Here is a 19,763-nt window from a genome sequence, read left to right on the forward strand (position 1 = left end):
ACGCGTCTCTATTTAACATCCATTAAATTACTTCACAGCCATGTCATTCTTAATGCACGATAATTATTATAATTCCAAATTATTACTCGGAAATTTTATGATTTATTATTGCCTTTCTTGTTTGATTTTTCTCACCTGAAAACATGTGACGTTGAAGTTTTAATTTAACTATAAATAAGAGGTGAGCAGAGTTTTGATTCTCGTTAGCTCGCAAGATTTCTCTGGACAAAGTGTACACTCATTTTCTACAGCGCTAACTGGCCGATAACGGAACTCCTCCGTGGTTGAATACACCGCTGAAAGTTTCCTGACCGGGGCTTTTGTGGCATTAGCCGCGGGTATCGAGTCGTATGAAATCGCGTTGAATTCGACAAGCGAACGAGCTCGATTGGTCGCGCGAATCGCGACGTTGTTGAGCGCGAGGAGCGGAACAGACAGAAAAAGCGTTCGTACGCGATTTAGATGAACAAGATGGTCATTGTAAAGTTCCCCTCGTAGTGTCCTAAGTGGTATGCAATAAAGAAAAAAAAATTATTTGCCTATATACTTAACGCAACTTCTGAGTCCAGAAGAGATTATTACACAAAATCATGAAAAGTAAGTAACATATTTTTTGGTTTAAATCGCCCGTTAAGACCAATCCAACGTCAGTCCTTTCCTCGCTTGAATCTCTCGTCTCTCACAACTTTCTCATAAAAAATACCGTCTCGAGGATCACCCTGAAGCGCCATTGAGTTCACGTACGTGGCAGGCAGCCGACCCTCGCGAATCCTGCCGAGTCGCGCACGCGGCGGCGAAGCGACGTGGCCGTTCGCCGTGTCTCTCGCCGTGTCTTCCGCGACGCTCACTCTTCAGGGTCCGCGAGCGGAGGTGGTGGATTAGGTGGAGGAGCCGGACGAGAAAGGTTAAATAGGTGTCTGGTGGTGGTCCTCGAAAGGTGGGTGTACTCGTTAGTGTGTGATCCCGCCTACCGTCCAATGCGGTGGCTGGTTTCCCAAGGGACTCCCTGGTCTCTCTCGTGCGGCTTTTCGAGGTCCCTTCTCCCTCCTTCTTCCTGCCACCGCTTCCCTCCGTACTATAGTGTGAGGTGGACTTCTGTGTACGTGTGTGCTGGCTGGTGTACGTGCGCTGGCGCGTGTACGTGTGTTGCTTTGCATCGCGCGCGATAATAGTCAACGGGTGGGACCCCCTTAACGCGCGCTCTCCTCGAGATCGCTCGAGATGCCGGTCGTCTGACGAGGCCCGCCAGTCCACGGAGCATCGCGATCGACGGTGGATCGATCGTCTACCTGAGCGATTCCGAGCCGGAATAATCACCGTTCAGCAGGACTTTGGACTAGCGTTTGGGAAAAACCTGTCAACAGATATCAGCTGTCGCTCATCCAGATCATTGACCAGACGGAACTTTGTCTAAAAAAACCAGAGTTCTCTAATTTGCGACCTGCGGTGAACCGAAAATGAATGGTGTCGAGGATACGTATTAAGGACGCAGCGTGAAATAGTGCCTTCACTCGTGATCGTCGGAAGTTTATTATTACACGGATTGATTTGACATCCACAGTGACACTTGAACGAACTATTGGTCGGTGCGACATCTGAATCGATATCTTACTGTGAGTTGTCAACTCTGTTTAACGAAGCTGCCAACCGTCTTATTGATCTTATCCACAATAGTCCTTAACTTTGACTTGAGCTCCGGCTGACTTTTCGATGTTGATTAAATACGATGACATTCCGATAACGATGACGAGTTTTATTTGATGATTGATACACATTAGAAGGGTGAAGTGCGTTTCCCGGTGAGAAAGGTCGATGACCGATCAAACGTAAGAACTAATCAATAGTGAATACCGGCGTATCAACGAACTTTCAACTTGTTTGGCGGACTCTGGAGCAAGATGCTGTTCAAAGGCAACAGTTCGCGGTTGGAACTGCTGATAGGCAAGATACAGGCGCACAAGGAACCGTCGCAAGACGAGCAACACAAATCCAAAGGTCCGAAGATAACTTTACTCTGTCTCTGTCTTTCTCTCTCTCTCTCTCTCTCATCTTCTGCTTCTTGTTAAATCTCTTCTCTCTTACGTTTCCGTCTGATTTTCACTTACTTCAAGTCGCGGCGGTTACTACACTTTTCCACAAAGTTTGACGTCGTATCGCCGCTTCTTCATCTCGCGACTTTTTATTCATCCCATTCGCTATCACTAAACTTTACTAGATTCACGCGAAGAATTTCCTGTCAGATTTGTAGATGTAAATAAAGTCAATATTATTATCAAGTTTCGATATTTACGTAAGCAACCAACAATCGTAGCCATCACAAATACAATAAATGTGTATAGAATAAGAATCGAGAACTGAAAGTGCGATATCATCTTTCAACAGCTGCGCTCTCAGAATTTTTATTACGCGATAATGATTCCCGAGAGAGCTGTACTTATATAGAGTAACGTCCGGTAATTTTATGATTGCTCTGAGAGTAGTAATCATAAAAATTATAAATATCTTTGTTTTACTTGATTGCATTTTATGTATGAATTATTTTCACGAGGAAAGTATAAATGAAAGATGGTTAGAATATAATGAGTTAGAATATAATAAATTTATAGACGCTCTTATTTTGCTTTAAACGTCGACGTATTTTCCGTGACTATCGTTCGTATTCTAGCGTTTATTTCTGGTGTACTGCCCTGGTCAAAAGTCACTGACTAATTACATATTATTTAGTAGACACGTGCCGAAATGTCACGCTGTCAGAGATGCGCAAGCTTTAACGATTCGGCACGTCACGTTACATTATTTATATTCTATCAACGAAAATAACGTAAAATGAAATGAAATTAAAGCGAAATAATCAGAATTAATATAAATCGGACAAGATAAAGTTACGATATAATTATCTGTGACCTAAATAATGTAAACTTAGATGCGAATTATCGAGTTACATTCATATGATTAAAATTGCGAGATTTGACGCCACCTGGGGTAAATCCATTTAGTCAGGACATACTGAATTAAGTAAAGCCTTTCGCTTCCGGTATTTCTTCTCGTCTAAGAATTTTCGGGCTCTCGCAGGCGCGAAGTCCTCAAAGGAGTCGCCGGTTGCGTGTAAATTGAGCCTGGCGAGTCAGCGTGAAATATTATTACTCGCGCGACTCTCCCTCTGACAAATGTTCATCCTTGCGCGATAAATATCCCATCTGTAGTCACGCGCGCGCTCGCGCACGCACACGTGTACACACGCCCTACACCTTATACACCTTTACGTATGTCGCGATTGATGACGTTCGCCAAGAACAAGTTGATACAAAATGGCCTTCTGACGAGCGCGCTATTAAACTCTGTCGCCGGTAACAGCGGCGATAATTTTGCCGCGTAATTGCGAGTAGACAGCGCGCGAATATTCATCGCGAGACGCTGACCGGTGTCAAGCGCCAATGTCAATGTTCGAATCGGTCACGCATGAAATCTGAGTGTTCCGCGATTGGTGCAGTGGTATCCCGCGGCGGGTTTTCGCTAAACCGCGAGATCGGGATCTTGGAGAATATCCGAGCGAACACTTCGCGCGATAAACACCGTATTTATTTTATACGTTTGCGGGAATAAGTCGCGACGTTATGTCGAAATTGCCGTCACGATTAGAGGCTGAAAAGGTTTCAAAAAGAAAGAGTAATTCGAGGGGAGCGCGTCGTCGCGAGTTCGCGCTGCGCTACGCCACTGGCACGAAAATCCGCGCGAGGCGGACGCGCGTTGGGACGCGCGGCCCAACATAAGTCACAATTAACGAAGGCGTTAAGTCGGGCCCCTATTAATAAGCGTCGTCGAAGCGTCCTATAAATAGTCGGCGGAGTGCGAGGCGACAACAGCACCGTCAGCGAGACGCGAAACGATGCGACGCGTCTTCGGCAGGTCGCGCGGCGCAGGAGGAGCACCGCGCCGCTAAATGCGCCTATTTTCGCCACGATGACACACCGCCGCCGATTGGACGCGATCGCGAGCTAAATAAGAGCCCTCTCGAACCCTTGCCCTCCATCCGACGAACAAGTCTTTCTTCGGCACCTCCCGCAAGATACCTCCTGATTTCCCGCTCTTCTCTCTTGGCACGAACGCGAAAACGGACAATGTATCATGGTGTCCGTAGGTCAGTTAGACGCTTTCAGGATTATCTCGAATCGAAGATGCCTTGGGAATTCTTAGAAATCGCTCGTTAACAAGTTAGTGTCTAAATTGCAGATGACGATAATGTTAATCGCACGCTTGATTATTTGTCCTCGCAAAGTCCTCAGAAATTTTATAGTTATGAATTTCTCGCAGAATTTGAGTAGAATGCTTCGAATAAAAACTTCCTTTAATAAATATATCTTAAATATTTAAAGTTCGTTAATTTTTATCGTTAGGTACACTGTGATAACTCAATCTTGATGGATCAGTTAGGCAGTACGTACATTACGCCGTTATCTATTTATAACCTTGTAATTTAATTTGCCAAAAAGCCTAAACGGAATGGCACCTAGATGCACCTGGCCGCCTTCTCCTCCTTTTCCTCTTCCACTAGCACGGTTTATATTTATTGTCCGCGCGTTGATCGGTCGCGTTCCTCCACACCCAGACAGCCTTTCTCCAACGCGGCTCTCAGCACCCCCGAAGAGACATTAGAACGCATGAGTCAGTCGCGGTGCCAATTGGGCGATCGCCCCGAGATAGGTGCGCGCATGTTGCGCAATCTGAAGAACATTCTACCGCAATCCCTTGGGATACCAACTACGAACGTCGTCTACGTGATAAATTCGTATCCTCTAACTCTTTCATTTCATTAAGTTGTTAGTCATTTTTCACTTTTCTCCAATACGAAATCAATTCATTATTATAATTCATTGTTATAATTACCATATTCGTTTCGGGTCAATGAATTAGTGCGTCAGAAAATGCCGTCCTTTGACCACGACAATGCGAGTTACGCAATGGATATTCGCGATTTCGTCAAATTAAAGACACAATTGCCTAAATTTCGAACTCCGGGAAATTGCGCGGCATGTTCGTGGTTAACGGTAATTTGCGCGCAAAAGTGGCGCTTGGGCGATACGGGGACGTCCTTCTGGGAGAGGAAGAGACCAAGCCTCGAGGATGACGTGTGGGTGGAGGATGCGAGCCATTTGCGCAGCATCCGAGACGACGACGGTGTCCGATCGCCTCTCGTCTCTCTGGGTGGCGCTCTCTGTCTCGCGCGCGTAGACGGGATTCCGCAAAATCTCTTAAATCGACTCGTGGGTGTCGATCCATCGCCGGGGCCGACGACAAATGAGGAAACGGCCAACTAGCCGAGTCATTTCCACCGTTTACGAGCAGCGGCGACGGCGACGCGCGTTACTTCTCTTCTATCTCGAGTCGGTGGTGTGGGAGCTAGTCCTCAATTCCCGGCAATTATAAATTATTCGTGGCCGGCGTGACTTCGCCGGAAGAGAGACACGCTCTCTCCCCCGAGGAGAGATAGTTCGGATTTTCTGTGACGAAGACGCGGCCGCCCCTACTTGACCCTTTGCCCTAGACTCATTTGACGTTTTGCGACCGGGGTCACCACTTCCGAATTGTTCCACGCGTCTTGAAGGTGTACCGTTACAATACGCAATTTCCGCTAAAGTACGGAGGAACTAACTTACGTGACTCAAGAGCATACGTTATCCTGAGACATTTTCGTGCAATACCAAGCATAAGGGGAAAGTACCAATGCCTGGACACGTGCCTAATTCTGGACATTCTTATTGCTTTAGTCTTTAAACTTTTAACATAAAAATATAGAAGCACGTAGAATATGTACATATATTGTATTAAATGTTCGTGTTTGGAAACCAAAATAATAAGAATGTCCAGGATTAATCACATTTCTGGGAACTGACGTTTTTATTTTATACTAATACGTGAGACTGTCTCAGATATCTCCAATATTAAAATTAAGAAATTTACAAGAAATGGACTCGCTTAGTTTGGTTCCTGTGAAGCTCGTACGTACATTTTACTGAAATGTTTTACAAAACCTGCAATTTTACTTTTTGCTTTGAAATTCAATTGAGTTTGAAACAAATTCACGGCATATTTTGAAAAGTTTCGCACAAGCGTGAACATTCGAGCGAGGCGTCAAGTGAGCTTGTCCTGACGGAGGTAGACGAGAAGTGTCCTGCTAATTAAATACAGCCTAGCGATCTGGTGTCACGCAGAACGATCTTACCCGAACCATGACTCAGGTTAATGGTACAGGTTTCACCATCACCGCTCGTTACGAGAACGATATAAAGGCACACGTAATGTGCGAGGTGAAGCCCGCCGGATTCGTAATGTCGTTACGCGTACACGGCGAGTTCGCGTAAGGTCGTGAAACTGGTCCCGCTTGCGACACTTACAAAGCAACCCCGAAGAAGCGGTGGTGCCGCGGATCCGTAGAATTACGGTAGAACGCAATGATACCTGCAATACAGTCGAAGCACTCTCATGTTTCCGGTTGCTTGCAGAGGCCTTGGGTACCGGAAGCTCATCGTGGCACAGCGAAGACGGTGGGCCCAACTCGCGCCGCGGCGGCGAGACGCCGTCCTCATGCGCGACGCCGACATCGGCGAGTTTCCCGTCAGAACCCGAAGTGGACGCCGACGTCGGCGGCAACCCCGACGGCAACAACCCCGCCGCTCCTTACCCCTGCCAGTTTTGCGACAGGACGTTTCCTCGACTCAGCTACTTAAAGAAACACGAACAGGTGAGAATACCAACAGACGTTTATGTAATTTAACAGATTTACAGATTGCACATCTATTGATAGAAAGTAAATATTTTAAATGATTAAGGATGCAACAGATTAATGGATCACAGAATGTGACAACCGAAAATCTCATTTAAAATATATAACAGTCTCTGCTTAGAGGTTTATCATTTATTTAGATATCGTGCTCGAATCCCGTGGTTCGCGAAAACCAGAAATAACTAGCGGAAATTTAATTTTTTCTAGAAAAAAAGAGAACCCATCGAAAAAGGACGTTGTGCATAAATAAATGTTCATGTGCCCTACACTGCAAATAACTGTACAAGAAAAACATTTTATAAGCAATGACCGCATAAAAATGATCGTAACATCGAGTGTCTCGCGTCGATTTGCAATAGCAATTGCGAGATATGAGATCACTCGGAGTATGAGAGAAGAGAAAAGCCGCGAAACCTAAAGGATTCATTCGTCACGGACATTAGTATGCACGACACGCAGCGTGTCGTAGAGCTCTCCTCTCTTCGCGCGGTGTGAGAAAAGGTCCGAGGTGTGATTCTGCAGGTTGACGAGTCCCGTACAGGCGGGTTAACGCGTTTCCTTCTCGCGAATGTCCTGCGAGCGGCGCGTCCTACCTGCCTGGAGGGTAGACGCGTGGCCGGTCTCTCCTCGGATTTTTCTGTTTTGCATGGCGGTGGCATTAGCTTGTTTCTTCCGCGTCCGAGGCCGGCGATGCCGACGGGTCATCATCAGGTCAGAATCTGTAGCGTCGTGCCCATAACAGGTTGTACCGGTTATCAGGTTATTCGTCCAGGTGGCGGCTGCCTTCGGCTCCTCGCTTCTTCCTCGCGACCGGAGCCCGCTGAATATACGTACGCGAGCGGAATCGCGCGCAGATATGACTCCGATAATGAAGACGCAAAAGTCCTCGTCTAGACCAGCCAGTTGCCTACTTATGCCGATGCGCAACGCCGGCTCGTCCGACGAGAGAAGACGTGGCGAGCAATTTCGATCCTTGCTGGCTGGCCATATTTAGTATGCGTCAACATCGGCAGTCTCGAAACTTCAAAATTAATCAAGATGTCAAACTGACCGTCATGAGACCGCGAAAGATGGTCTTAAAACTCGATGAAATTATTTACCAACTTAATTATTTGCCACCTGAGATAATTCATGATATCGAGAACACTGCAATATTTAGATGCGGAATCTAATCCCGATTCTTAATCCCGAAGCTTTGATTCAAATTCCAATGCCTCCTGTAATCTGAGACAACGAGGTTGCGCTACATACATATTGTATTCCATATCGTTGGAGCCGCATTTTGTTCAGAACGCTGGGTACACTTGGTCGCTATCGGTGACCTGTTCAGCATCGGGGACGGTGTGGTCCTCTTCCTCCACTACTCTCTTCTTCTTCCACCTACTCGTCCGAGCGACAGACCAGGCGATCACTTCGCCCATCGTACAGATTGTCTCTTCAAAGGCGCCGACAGCTCGAAAGTCGACCGCTCGGTCTCTTCGTACGTGCCGAGCTTACCTTGTCGCACGGCACCGTTTCGTGGCCGGCCGCGGAGCTCTTTACGCGCAACGAAGTGCGGCACAAAGAAGGTGACCGTATGGGATCATATCGGTCACCGTGATCTGGGTGGGTGACGCGTCCTCGCCTAAGAGATAGAGAAAGAGAGAGAACCGCCGACAGTACTTCTTCTTCTTCTTCTTGCTATGAGCTTCTTCTTCCAGCTTCTTCCAGAGTCCACAAACCAGGCTCCGCGTTAACTCACGTAGCGTTCTATTGAGACGTTAAGCCGGCGAACCGACGGTTGAATCGCGTCGTGTACTCTTCTGGGGTTTAAACGCGTAGTTGCCGGCGGAATGCTCGAGATGCACGTAGATGATTTTTATGGACTCAGTTCTGTGTAAATTGAAGCTAATAGCGTTAAAATCATCGAGGCGTTAGTGTAATATTTTTATGTGTATTGAGAGTGATGAAAGCTCAAATTCGGTATTCTCATAACTCTATAACTTTATTTTTTTTTATAATCTTCTGCTATTGGAAAAAATATTCAATGCATTATTTAATAAAATGATACCCAACCATAAAAGTATCGGCTTTGAACCATTCGCACAAATCTCTATGAATTTATCGAATAATATCGTTGACTTTATCTATTGTTATTTTTTCATTTTTGATTGATTGGATGATATTGTAATCGCGTAGGCGTTGATATCGTTTCACAAAAGTGAACACGATCACATTGATTGCAGAGCCACGGCGATCAGATGCCGTACCGATGCAGTTGGTGCGCCAGACTGTTCAAGCACAAGCGCAGCCGAGATCGTCACGTGAAGCTGCACACTGGGGACAGGCGATATCGTTGCTCGCATTGTGAGGCTGCTTTCTCCAGAAGGTAAGCGCGTGGAATCTTATCAATGCTAGTCCTGCGACACCTTATCGTAGGCATGTAATCCGATATGCCTTTTGCCCCTTATCGATCAGCCAAATGTGCGAAACGGTGGCTCGCATCGTAAGTTGCGCGAAACCTTAGCAGTCATCCTTGCAAGCACAATCCCGTTACTTTCTTCCACATTTATCGATGAGAAATCGATCTACGAATTATCGTGAAGCACGTACGATTCGTGTAGCAAACGTTCGATGTCCACTAATTTACTTGAGGGTGGACAGTTTTAAATCGGGAGTATATGAATCACGTGTTCAAGCTAAAACAGACGCATTTCAAGAAATCATTCGCAAAACATATAATCGCGAAACATATTGCACGTTAAATAAAAAATGACAACGAAAAAATGTAATTTTTCAGTATAGTAAAAGGACTGATAAGATCTCATTAAAATTAATTATCGACATTGATCATAAATTAAAACACACGGCAAGTATTGAAAATAAAAATATGTCATTTTTCCTTGTTAAAAAGAGAAACGTAACTTTCTGCATCTTTTTTATGATATTAATTCAAAATTACGAATTTTTAGTTGCTGAATTTTATTGTTATAATTTATGTACTTTGTATCTGAAATCATTGAAGTATCTGAAAACACTAAATACGCGAAAACCATCGCTCGTACACTTCATTCGAAAGCTTTCCTTAAAACTGACCTACGCGACTGCATCGCAGAAGGCAGTGAGACGTGGCGTTAAAGAGAAAAGAAATTCAGAGTTTATCGTCTCCCTGAACGCGCGAGCGGTAACTGCGCTTGTAAGAGCGAACGACGAACGTGTTAATAAGGCTTATCAATCGAGACGCGCGAGAGAAACAATCGCGCCGAGGCGATCGTAAACGCAACAGATGGCCGAACAGGGCCCTCGACGGGGGCGCTGCCGGTTGTAGCTCGGCGCGAGGCCCGACGGGGTCCCTCGACCGATTCCAGAGGACCCCGATCCAACGGGTGACAAATGAGTAATGATCACACGACGACCACGGCCCCGGGTGGCATTAGTCAAGCTTACTCTCTTACGTGGCTGTTTCTTTCTCTACCTCTTCCTCACCCGCCCGCCCACTCATCCTTCTCTCTCTCTCTTCGACTATCTATTTGTTTCCCCCTTTCTCACGCAGTACCGTGCTCAGCATTGAGTCGTCTCGCGCATTGAAATGCTAAGCTGGCCCGAGCAAGAGCTCCGCGCGAGGCACCTTTTTCGTGTCTAACTGGAGATACACGCGTGTGCGCCCACGTAAGCGTACGCGTGTACGTGTGCAGGCCCCCGCGGGGTCCAGGTGAGCGGACAGGTAGGACGCATAGGTGTTACAGGACAACAGGTAGAACATTAGTCAAGCGCCTCGTTGCCGCTCGTCCGCCTTTGCCGACCGTTAAAGTCGCGTTTGCGACCGCGCGTCCATGCCAAAACCGCAATCAGACTGCCACACGTGTCCGAGTAATTTTGACATCGTCTGGGTTCGTGTCTTTGTCAGTATCTTTTTTGCAAAAGAAACTCTGGAGTCTTTTGAGAAGTTTGAATTTTAAATTAAAGAATGAGAATCGCACGATACATAAATTGTTATCTCCTCAGAATAAAACTGAAGGGAAGAACGAGATTTTGCTCACCTGCTATTTTTTAAATTTTATATTACGTTTTTATAATTAAAATGATGAATGTTATGATAAATAATTGCTTTCTGATGTAATTTTGAATTTTATAGTATCCTTTTCCTCTCTTTCAAAGTTTTATTTATTTTTTATTTATTACCAAATAGAGAAAATAAGAGGAAAGTAGTTTAACAGTATTAACTGTAATGAGAAAGTGTACTTTGTCGGGGTATAACTTCGAAGAGTCCAAGTTTGCGGAAGTCCTAACAAAGACTTTCTCCTCACCTGTCAGCCACTATTACAATCGTACCGCCAGATCTTTACGCCACGTCTCTATTCGTCCTCTCACTTTAACAGTCGGTTTGGGTGACCAAACAAAAGGGTGAAAATCTCCGTGGTTCTCACATTGTGAGTGTGAATTTTCTAGCCCTTGGCCAAACGTTTCACTTAAAGCTGTGACGGTATCCGTGCAGTTGCATATTAAAGAAAATCTTAGATGGTGTGGAAAATACTAACACGCAAGGTAAAGATATTGACAACCTACTAGGTTAGAATTTATATCTGGTTGAGTAATATGTCAGACAATAATTTAAAATTTTCTCTTTAAAAATAGATCACGACGAGATCTCAAATAACTTTTTAAAATATCTTGGAAAGAAAATTAATATATTTGCTTTAAGATCACATTATATGAAATTGATATTCCTAACTTGATGTCCATTTAGCTTGAGCGGAACCAATCGGAAGAATTCTCTATTTTAATAGTAACACCTCGTCACGGCTATGTTTTTCTCCTCAATGGAATGCGGTAGCTAGATCGTATTTTACTGAGTATTGTAGTTATCGACATAGTCCATCGACAATTTGCGAAGTCACGACTCGACTTCTTAATATTGTCAACAATCCCTCGCCTTTTTGTGTTATTCTAGTTGGCATTTCTTATATTAGTTTGTACTAATCTGGTTTAGATCGACAGAGACAATGTTTGTTTTAAAGAGATGAAACTTATTGTTACACAATTAAAAACCAAATATTGATACAAGGGATAATCTTTTTTTATTAAGTAAATTATATTAATAAAAAATTAGAGTCTCTGTGACGAAGTAAATAGGAGGTCGCAGAATCTAAATGCATAAATGACTGAGAATATATAGAAACAAAATATCAGGTCACTTTTTGCCAAGAGCAAGCGACTCTGCATATTCGCAGTTCCATGAATAAATGAAATCTTCAAGATTGACGAGACACGATTGCAGGGATCGAGCACGTCAACGCACCCACCCAAATTACCGCGATAGGATTTCTTCCGACTTTCAAGGGTGGAGTTTAACGGACCATTTATTTCCATTTCCTTTCATCACCCTAAACGCGCTCTCTTCTGGCGTAATGGCAACTCGCCATTTCGAACTCCACTTTTGGCAAACATTGGACAGAATTCGTTATGAGAACTTTTAGATGCATGAATCAATACATATAGGACTATTTCGAGACTGTGACTATTTTGAGATGTACTTCGTTGATGACAAGTGCCGACAGCTTTAAAAGTAACGTATCTTTTGTGAATTAATATTTGGAGCTTCAGATCGATATTGAGGCGCTAATCTTGTAAGGCAACTCTAAAATAGACGTGTCACGGCATATAGAACATTGATTATTATAAACTGCCTCAATTATTTAAGACGAAAATAAAATTACAGATTTGTACTTGCCACAATTAAAGTGAAATGCATCAATCCTTAGTACGCACAATCCTTAATGGCTCGAGAAAGGAAAGAAACACGAAAACGACTCAGGCCTGTATTAACAGGCATTACTTGAAATTTGTCCTACGTGAAGTACTCAGATATAAATTTAGGATCAGATTTGAATTTTCTGCTTAAATCACACGATATGTGCGACGTTACATTTACAATCACAATTTAGCTGAAAGATTCACACCTAACTCTAAAACCTAACTCTGAGTGTCTCATTAGAGCAAGTTTCAAGTAACGACTATTAATACGGTTCTCAGAGACGCGACTACTTAAGGAAGCCATGACCTCGCGGTCATCTCTTATTGTCATCGAAGCTGAGACAACGTTGGTAACGCTACGACAGTAGCGTCAAAACAGGAATATGCAGTCGTCGCGAGTAGTATTAATACCGGCTTGACCGGCGTACTCGTCGATCCATTCTCTTCGTTAAACGAGCGCGAAGTGCGCGCACAGCATTCGCTTTTGAAACTCGTCCTTTTTTTACTTTTTCGTCGCCGGCCGGTCGCGAACGATACGCTCGATAATAGGACAGCCGCGGTTCACCGGGCGATAATCCTGGCGCATGAATAATTCAGGCGCAAAGTGCAGGAGTAAATTCGCCGTCTGTCTTCGTTTCGGCGTGCGAGCCGAGACAGCAACGCCGGCCGTTCTTCTTGCTCGCTCGGACCGCGGCTGACCTCACCTTACACGCGGATTCAGTTTTCCGCCACCTCGGTGGACCAACACCGACGACGATGAATTATTCATCCGGGTCCACCGCGAGGATCTCGCCATCGAGTCGTTATCCGGCCTCGACCTGTCCGAAATCTCTGTACCCGTCTCGCTGATAGTCGACGAACGCATCGGCTTCGTTTATCGATACCACGCAACGTGAGCGAGACGACGAGAAAAAATTAACGAAGACGGAAAATTTCAACTAAACGCGGAAGATTAGCGCGGAAATCTGGAACGACTTGTAATCTCTCCGTGGTGGTCTCTTTGCGTCAATAGAAGAATACATATTCGTCCTTCAGAGCGTATGAGACGATCGTGACGAGAATATCTCGCGAATTTGAGACCTGTCAGTTTTATTAGATTTTGTTGTTGATTGAAGTCAACTTTTGCATCAAAGACGATGAATAATTTCCCGCCTCGTAAGTTGCGAGGGTGAAGCGAGCATCCGGTTTGGCCGAATTAACTTTAATCACTAGTTCGGTATTGTTGATCAACGGTAACGCGATTGTCTGGCGAAGTGAAGAATTCGAGTCTAATGAAATTATTTATGAGACGATACGAGCAGTTTTCTCGGCTTAAACATAGGAAAATCAATATCGTTGAACATTTGCACGTACACCGACATAGCGTCCTTTAAATGAAAGTGGATATAGCGATAATGCGCGCATCGTGCGAAGAATTTTAACTAGATTTCTCTCTTTTCGATGAGAGTTATTTATTTATTCCCTGTACGGTTAAAATGTCATCGTGCTTAACGTGGTCATATCAACGCGCGATGTCCCTCTGACCTAAGTAATACATCCAGCACTCCATTAGGAGGACACTTTATTAGCACCCGAGGAAGATATTTTCAAGCAGGTTTTGGCGAGGGCGAACTCTCGCCGTCCGTCTTCATTAGCTTTTCCACGTTGCGCTCTTAATTGAGCCGCCACCGTTTAATTCTTCGCTTGGTTGGACTTGTCGATCTTTTTAACCAAAAATCCGATCCGCGACGTTGGTTAGCTCTCGCGAAGTATCTCGTGAAATTGATCCGAAGTTAACGAATCGGCGATAAATTAGCCGATCATGAAACTACGTTTATTATTAAAGAGCGCGGCACCCGATACCACTTTTCGCGAACAAACTTCCGCGCTGGAAATCGAAATATATCTACTTTCTCGAGAAGCGAATCTATTTCTAATTATGATTGACGTCGCGGCTTCTGATGAAGCGTGAATATACATGGATTCATTACGTATTACAGAAAATAGAATTTCCTGAATTAGATTCGATTCGTGCAACGAGAAATAATATAAGCGTTTTAAATGTCGGGCCAGCGCTGAAGATTATCCTACATAATGATTATACTTTCAGACGTATGGACGTTAATGTCGAATTAATTTAACTTCAAAATAGTCACCATTAATTATTAAATGTCGTACTTGTTTCATTCATAAATTGAAGTTAAATTTTATCCGTCAAATGAACGATCAAATAATGCTTTTAGTTTATACGATTTTTTCGTTAATCGAACATTTTCATTACGTAGCTGTTTTGCCAAACAGTAAATATGTCTCGAAGTATTTTTATCTTTACATTAAATTATCCGAATTTTTACTCTACATCGTTAGTGCCGTCATTAATTTAACTTCCTGTTTTGACACATCCACACTTATATTATCAATTTAATCGCGATTAAATCGCAAGCATAGCTTGATCACATCTTTGCTGTCATGAGCCTCCAAATATATTTTCTGTTTTCCAGCGATCACCTGAAGATCCACATGAAGACGCACGACACGCAGAAGCCTTATCAGTGCACAGCATGCTCGAGAGGCTACAACACAGCTGCGGCGTTAACGTCGCATATGCAGTCTCACAAGAAGCATCATCAATCGTCATCTCAGTCAACCGGCAAGCTTCACGACGTCGATTACGGCAGGCGAAGCGTCTCCTCTCACAGCACGTCATCGCCACCGGTACCGAGCTCGCCGTCACCGTCCCTGGCTCTCGGTCTAAATCCGAGAAACGCTCTAAAAACTTCTCAAGGCACCTGCAGCGCGTCCACCACGCCCGTTCTAAGCTCTCCCTTGAAATTAACCTGCATGTACTGCACCAAAGATTCGTTCAGTTGCATGCAACAGTTGCAGATGCACGTTCACTCGATGCACCAAGCGATTCTAAGCGGTGAGAGTTTGACTGTACCGCCATCGCCTAGCGGGACGAGCGAGCAGATTGCTCCTAGCTCGCGCGACAAACCGTTGGATCGTCAGGACGGCTCGTCATCGAAGGACTCGCGCGATCGGAAATATCCCGAGGACCGCGAGAGACCCGGCGAGAGGGACCACTACGAGAACGCGTTCACATGCAATCAGTGCACCATGAAATTCTCGACGCTGGGTTGCCTGCGCGATCACTTGCTGTCGATACACCGGCTCAGCGCATTCGGCGCGGCGATGATGATGTGTCCATTGTGCGGCATCCCATGTTCATCCGCAGCCTCCTACGCCGAGCACTACGTTCTTCAGCACTGCGAGAATCGCCGGATCGCGCCGACACCCGCGACAGAGTACGGAGAACCGAAGGTGAATGGTGTCTACGATGGTGTCGCTAGAGATTCGAGATTGCAGAGGAGCAGAGACGTGCCAGAAGCGGCAGATCTTACGAACAAACACGCCACCAGACCCACCGACTCCAGTGGCAGTGGTGTCGGCTACACCGCTGGTACCCTTCTGTGCGGTCAATGCGGCGCCGCTTTGAAAGATTTCGAGTCCTTTCGAGAACACTTAGCACGACACCTGCAAGCTGATCATCGTAACGAAGTGTCTAGGCACCCATGTCCTAAGTGCGAAGCAACCTTTCCCGACCGCGAAGACATGTTAAACCATCTAATTAAGCACTATTTAGGTCAGGTCAGTAAGGAGTACGCCTGCGGTGCTTGCAAAAAACTTTACCCGCATCCCGACCTTCTTCAAAGGCACCTGCTAGATAGCCACGCGCATCATTTGTACCGTTGCGCTTTATGTCGAGACACGTTCGACTCTCGGGTGGCAATCCAGGTGCATTTCGCGGTGAAGCATAGTCAAGAGTGTCGAATCTATCGATGCAGCGCGTGCACCTTATCTAATAATGAAAACTCGCCGGGAAACGCACCTGGCGAGGGCAGAAGTTTCTTCAGGAGTGAGGCTGAGATGGCGGCGCACGTTCGCAGTATGCACGCGCCACCCGCAGCCTTGATGAACAGTAGCCCGGGGTTGGCGAGGAGTCCCGCTTCAACGCCGGGTATCACCAGCAATGCCGCGGCACGTTGCGTCTTTTGTGGCATCTGCTGCAACTCGGAACTCGAGCTGCAGCTTCACCTGGCCAGCCACTCTGCTAGTCTCTACAGGTGTCCTATTTGCAAGGAGGGATTTGCGGTGGAATTCCTGTTGGACAGACACGTCGCTCAGGCGCACGCGGGGGACCACCAGGCGTCCGTCAGGAGCAGCTCAAGGGAGAACGGCCGAGTTCATCGACCGGTTAGAAGTCAGGATGAGGTAAATAAAGTTTCCGGATTGTAATTCGAGGATCAAGATGAAAAAAATTAATTGGTGACTATGTATAGTCGCTAATACATAGACTGAGAAAATAATAATTAAATATTAGTAGACAAATTTTGTTAGACAAAATCAAAAATAAAAAAGAACTAATAAGAGTTCAAGTACAGAAGTTTTAGTGCTATAAAACCTAAGGAAATAGATGAAAGTTCCCTATATTGAGAAACCAAGTAATTTATTGAACACTAAAAGTATAAAACATCAAATGTTTCGATCCATTCATGGACCCTTTTTAGCGTAACATGCAATTTTAAACAATACAGTATCAAGGATTTAACAAGACCTTAAGATTGTTCGCAACCGAGACTGGGAGGAAAGAATTGCAAGACAAAAAAATATGGAAAACAGTGTTAAATCCTGTCTGTGTCGAAACATACCTTCACCGTCCGTAACAATAGAAATTATTCGCAGAAGCACTTAGTAGGGTGCAGCAATCATATTGTTTAACCAAAAACATAAAATTTACGTAAAATTTAAATTAAAAGATAAAGCCGAATAACCGTTAGCAAGTTATCTTGAACATAGTGTAGAGGCCAAACTTCAAGGCAAAAACAATATTGTCGCAGATAATTCTCCAAGCTCGGCATTAGTACAAATAAACTGTTTATATACATACATATCGAGATATACAACGCTGAACGAGCAAGAGAAGGAGACAAATCGAACTTCATCCAAATAATTTACAATAACCGTTGCCCAAATATTCTGTGTCTTTTTGCGAATTAAGTCTTTGTTTTTGTAATTTAATAAAAATAATTTCGGCAACAAGTCGTTTTAAATAAAAGCTTATTAGACAAATTGCAATCAAATCAAATTGAATAAAAATTCTGGTGAAAAATCTAACGTAAGAACTAAAAAATATTAATCAATAGATTAAAAAACTAATAAAACTAAAATATATATGTGATATAGAAGTTCTTTCAAATACCAATAAATTGATATAATTGCTACAAATAATTTTATATTCGATTGGAAGGTTAAATAAAAATCAAATGATAAATATGACCGATAATATCTTCATTAAATTAAATTTCGAACTTATTTTATGCAAACAAAAGATTGAAAGAACATGAAAATTTAATTACAATTAATTTAATTTAAAAAAATTTTTTTTGAGAACCGTGCGATTCTTGTAAACTTAAACAATGAGGATTCCAATTATATACGTTTTATATCATCCTTAAATAATATTATTTGCACGAAACAATTAACTTCCGCAAATTCCAGCCGAAATCCCTAAAAAGAGGTCGTTCACCAGCGTCGAGCAACAATAACTCTCTGAACCAACGCGACAACAACAACAAGAGACCGAACTTTGGCACTTCCGGTGGTCAACAGTGTGAACTCTGCGAGCGTGGTGAGTTCGCGAACGAGGCCGAGCTACAGGCGCATAAGAAACTAGTTCACACACCCTCGAAGTTGTCCAACAAGGGCTTACCCGCCCTAAGTATGACCTGCGCGTACTGCGGCGAGGTTTGTCGTTCGCGTAGCGAGCTAGAATCACATACCAGGATCCAGCACGCGTCCAACGAGCCCGGCGGACGTCACAAGTGCAACATCTGCGACGAAGTGTGTCCGTCCGGGGCGACTTTAGCCGAGCACAAGCTCCAAAAGCACTGCAAAATTCAGCTGAGCGATACCTGCGTCGTGTGTCGCGGTTGTCTCGCTTCAGAAAGCCAGTTCCTAGAGCATGTGCAAAGGCACAGCCTGGAAAACGTAGATCCGCAGCAACGACTAGATAACTCGCTGCCTCACCTGCCGGCGCCGTGCGTGGTCTGTCGGCAGACTCTGATCAGCGACTTGGAATGTCGTTTACACGCCAGGCACCACCTGAGAACGTCGTCAGGATCGCGCAGCGATGGCTCCAGTCCGGCGAGTCCTGCTGCCAAGATCCAAAGCCCAGGCTGCTGTCTCTGCCTGCGGGATTTTGCGGCAGACGATTTCGTCAGCTTGCCACCTAATCATGCCAGCGCGGGTGGACAACCACTCAGGGTCTGCAAATCCTGTTACGTGAGACACTCTCAAGGACTTCCTATACTGAATTCCACATATGAGCAACGAGCCAAATACGAAGCGGCATGGCTCGCGAGCAAAGATGCTCAGTGGGACAGTTCCAAGGACAAGTGGGAGAACGACAGGGGACTTAAAGCGGAAAATAGACCTAGGAAAGAAGGAAATGCGGATAATAAACGCTGCGAAGAATGCGGAGTCAAATTCGAAGATTCTGAGGAGGCGGAGAAACACAGGATAACCGAGCACGAGAAGGCAAGTGACAATGATGACTCGAAATATCTCTTTCTATAGTAACAAAGGACCCCGCACAAACCTTATGGAAATTGAATTTCGGTCGAATTGGCTGAATATTTGATATGTTGTAAATTTTGTCGTCCTGACAAAAAGTCTCCACAGGTACGATCCCCTGCAATGAACCGTTTGACCTCTACGAGGCGTCATTTTTAAAAACAGTCTAATACTACAATATCTTATTTTCAACGGGTACGGTGCATTCCTACATCATTATTTGTACTTTCTATATATTTTTTTAAGTAAAAAGTTATAAGGATAAAAAGGAAAATTATATTGACTTGATTGCTTCTAAAAGTCAGAGTGCTTGATTATTGTGAGTACCCTCGCCTCTCATTAATCGGGGTGCTTGATTATTGTGAGTCCCCTCGCCTCTCACAACGCACGGCTTACTCAATATAAATAAAGCGGTTCTTTGCATGCACCCTATGATTGTGTCCATTTCTTTTCCCGCCCTAGACATGAATCAACACAGCATTGACTTAAATCTCTAAAATCAAGTTATTGACCTCGATATCTTTATAACTTTTTTGTAAGAAGCAATAAAGTCAATAATATCCTTATAACTTTTTACTTAAAAAAGTGCATAGAAAATACAAATAATGATGTAGGAATGCACCGTACCCGTTGAAAA

General features: G+C 44.4%; 1 protein-coding gene across 2 annotated transcripts in view; it reads left to right on the forward strand.

Moving 5' to 3' along the window:
• LOC116843854 (zinc finger protein 423) overlaps window positions 1–19,763 on the forward strand; it is an 88,647-nt gene that overhangs the window by 63,180 nt on the left and 5,704 nt on the right. The window contains exons 1-5 of one of the 2 annotated variants that reach the window (XM_032814689.1): window positions 1,131–1,995; window positions 6,501–6,739; window positions 9,007–9,149; window positions 14,995–16,765; window positions 18,053–19,090. In XM_032814689.1, coding sequence (XP_032670580.1) covers window positions 1,899–1,995; window positions 6,501–6,739; window positions 9,007–9,149; window positions 14,995–16,765; window positions 18,053–19,090 — 3,288 coding nt within the window. In that variant the 5' untranslated portion in view covers window positions 1,131–1,898. Of the gene's footprint in view, window positions 1–1,130; window positions 1,996–6,500; window positions 6,740–9,006; window positions 9,150–14,994; window positions 16,766–18,052; window positions 19,091–19,763 lie in introns of those variants that run through there. The other variant, XM_032814688.1, reaches the window with a different exon arrangement.

The sequence above is a fragment of the Odontomachus brunneus genome, unplaced genomic scaffold, assembly GCF_010583005.1.
Source record: "Odontomachus brunneus isolate Ranch 3 - 2012 unplaced genomic scaffold, Obru_v1 Obru_scaffold_036, whole genome shotgun sequence".
In the NCBI taxonomy this organism is placed as follows: Eukaryota; Metazoa; Arthropoda; class Insecta; order Hymenoptera; family Formicidae; genus Odontomachus; species Odontomachus brunneus.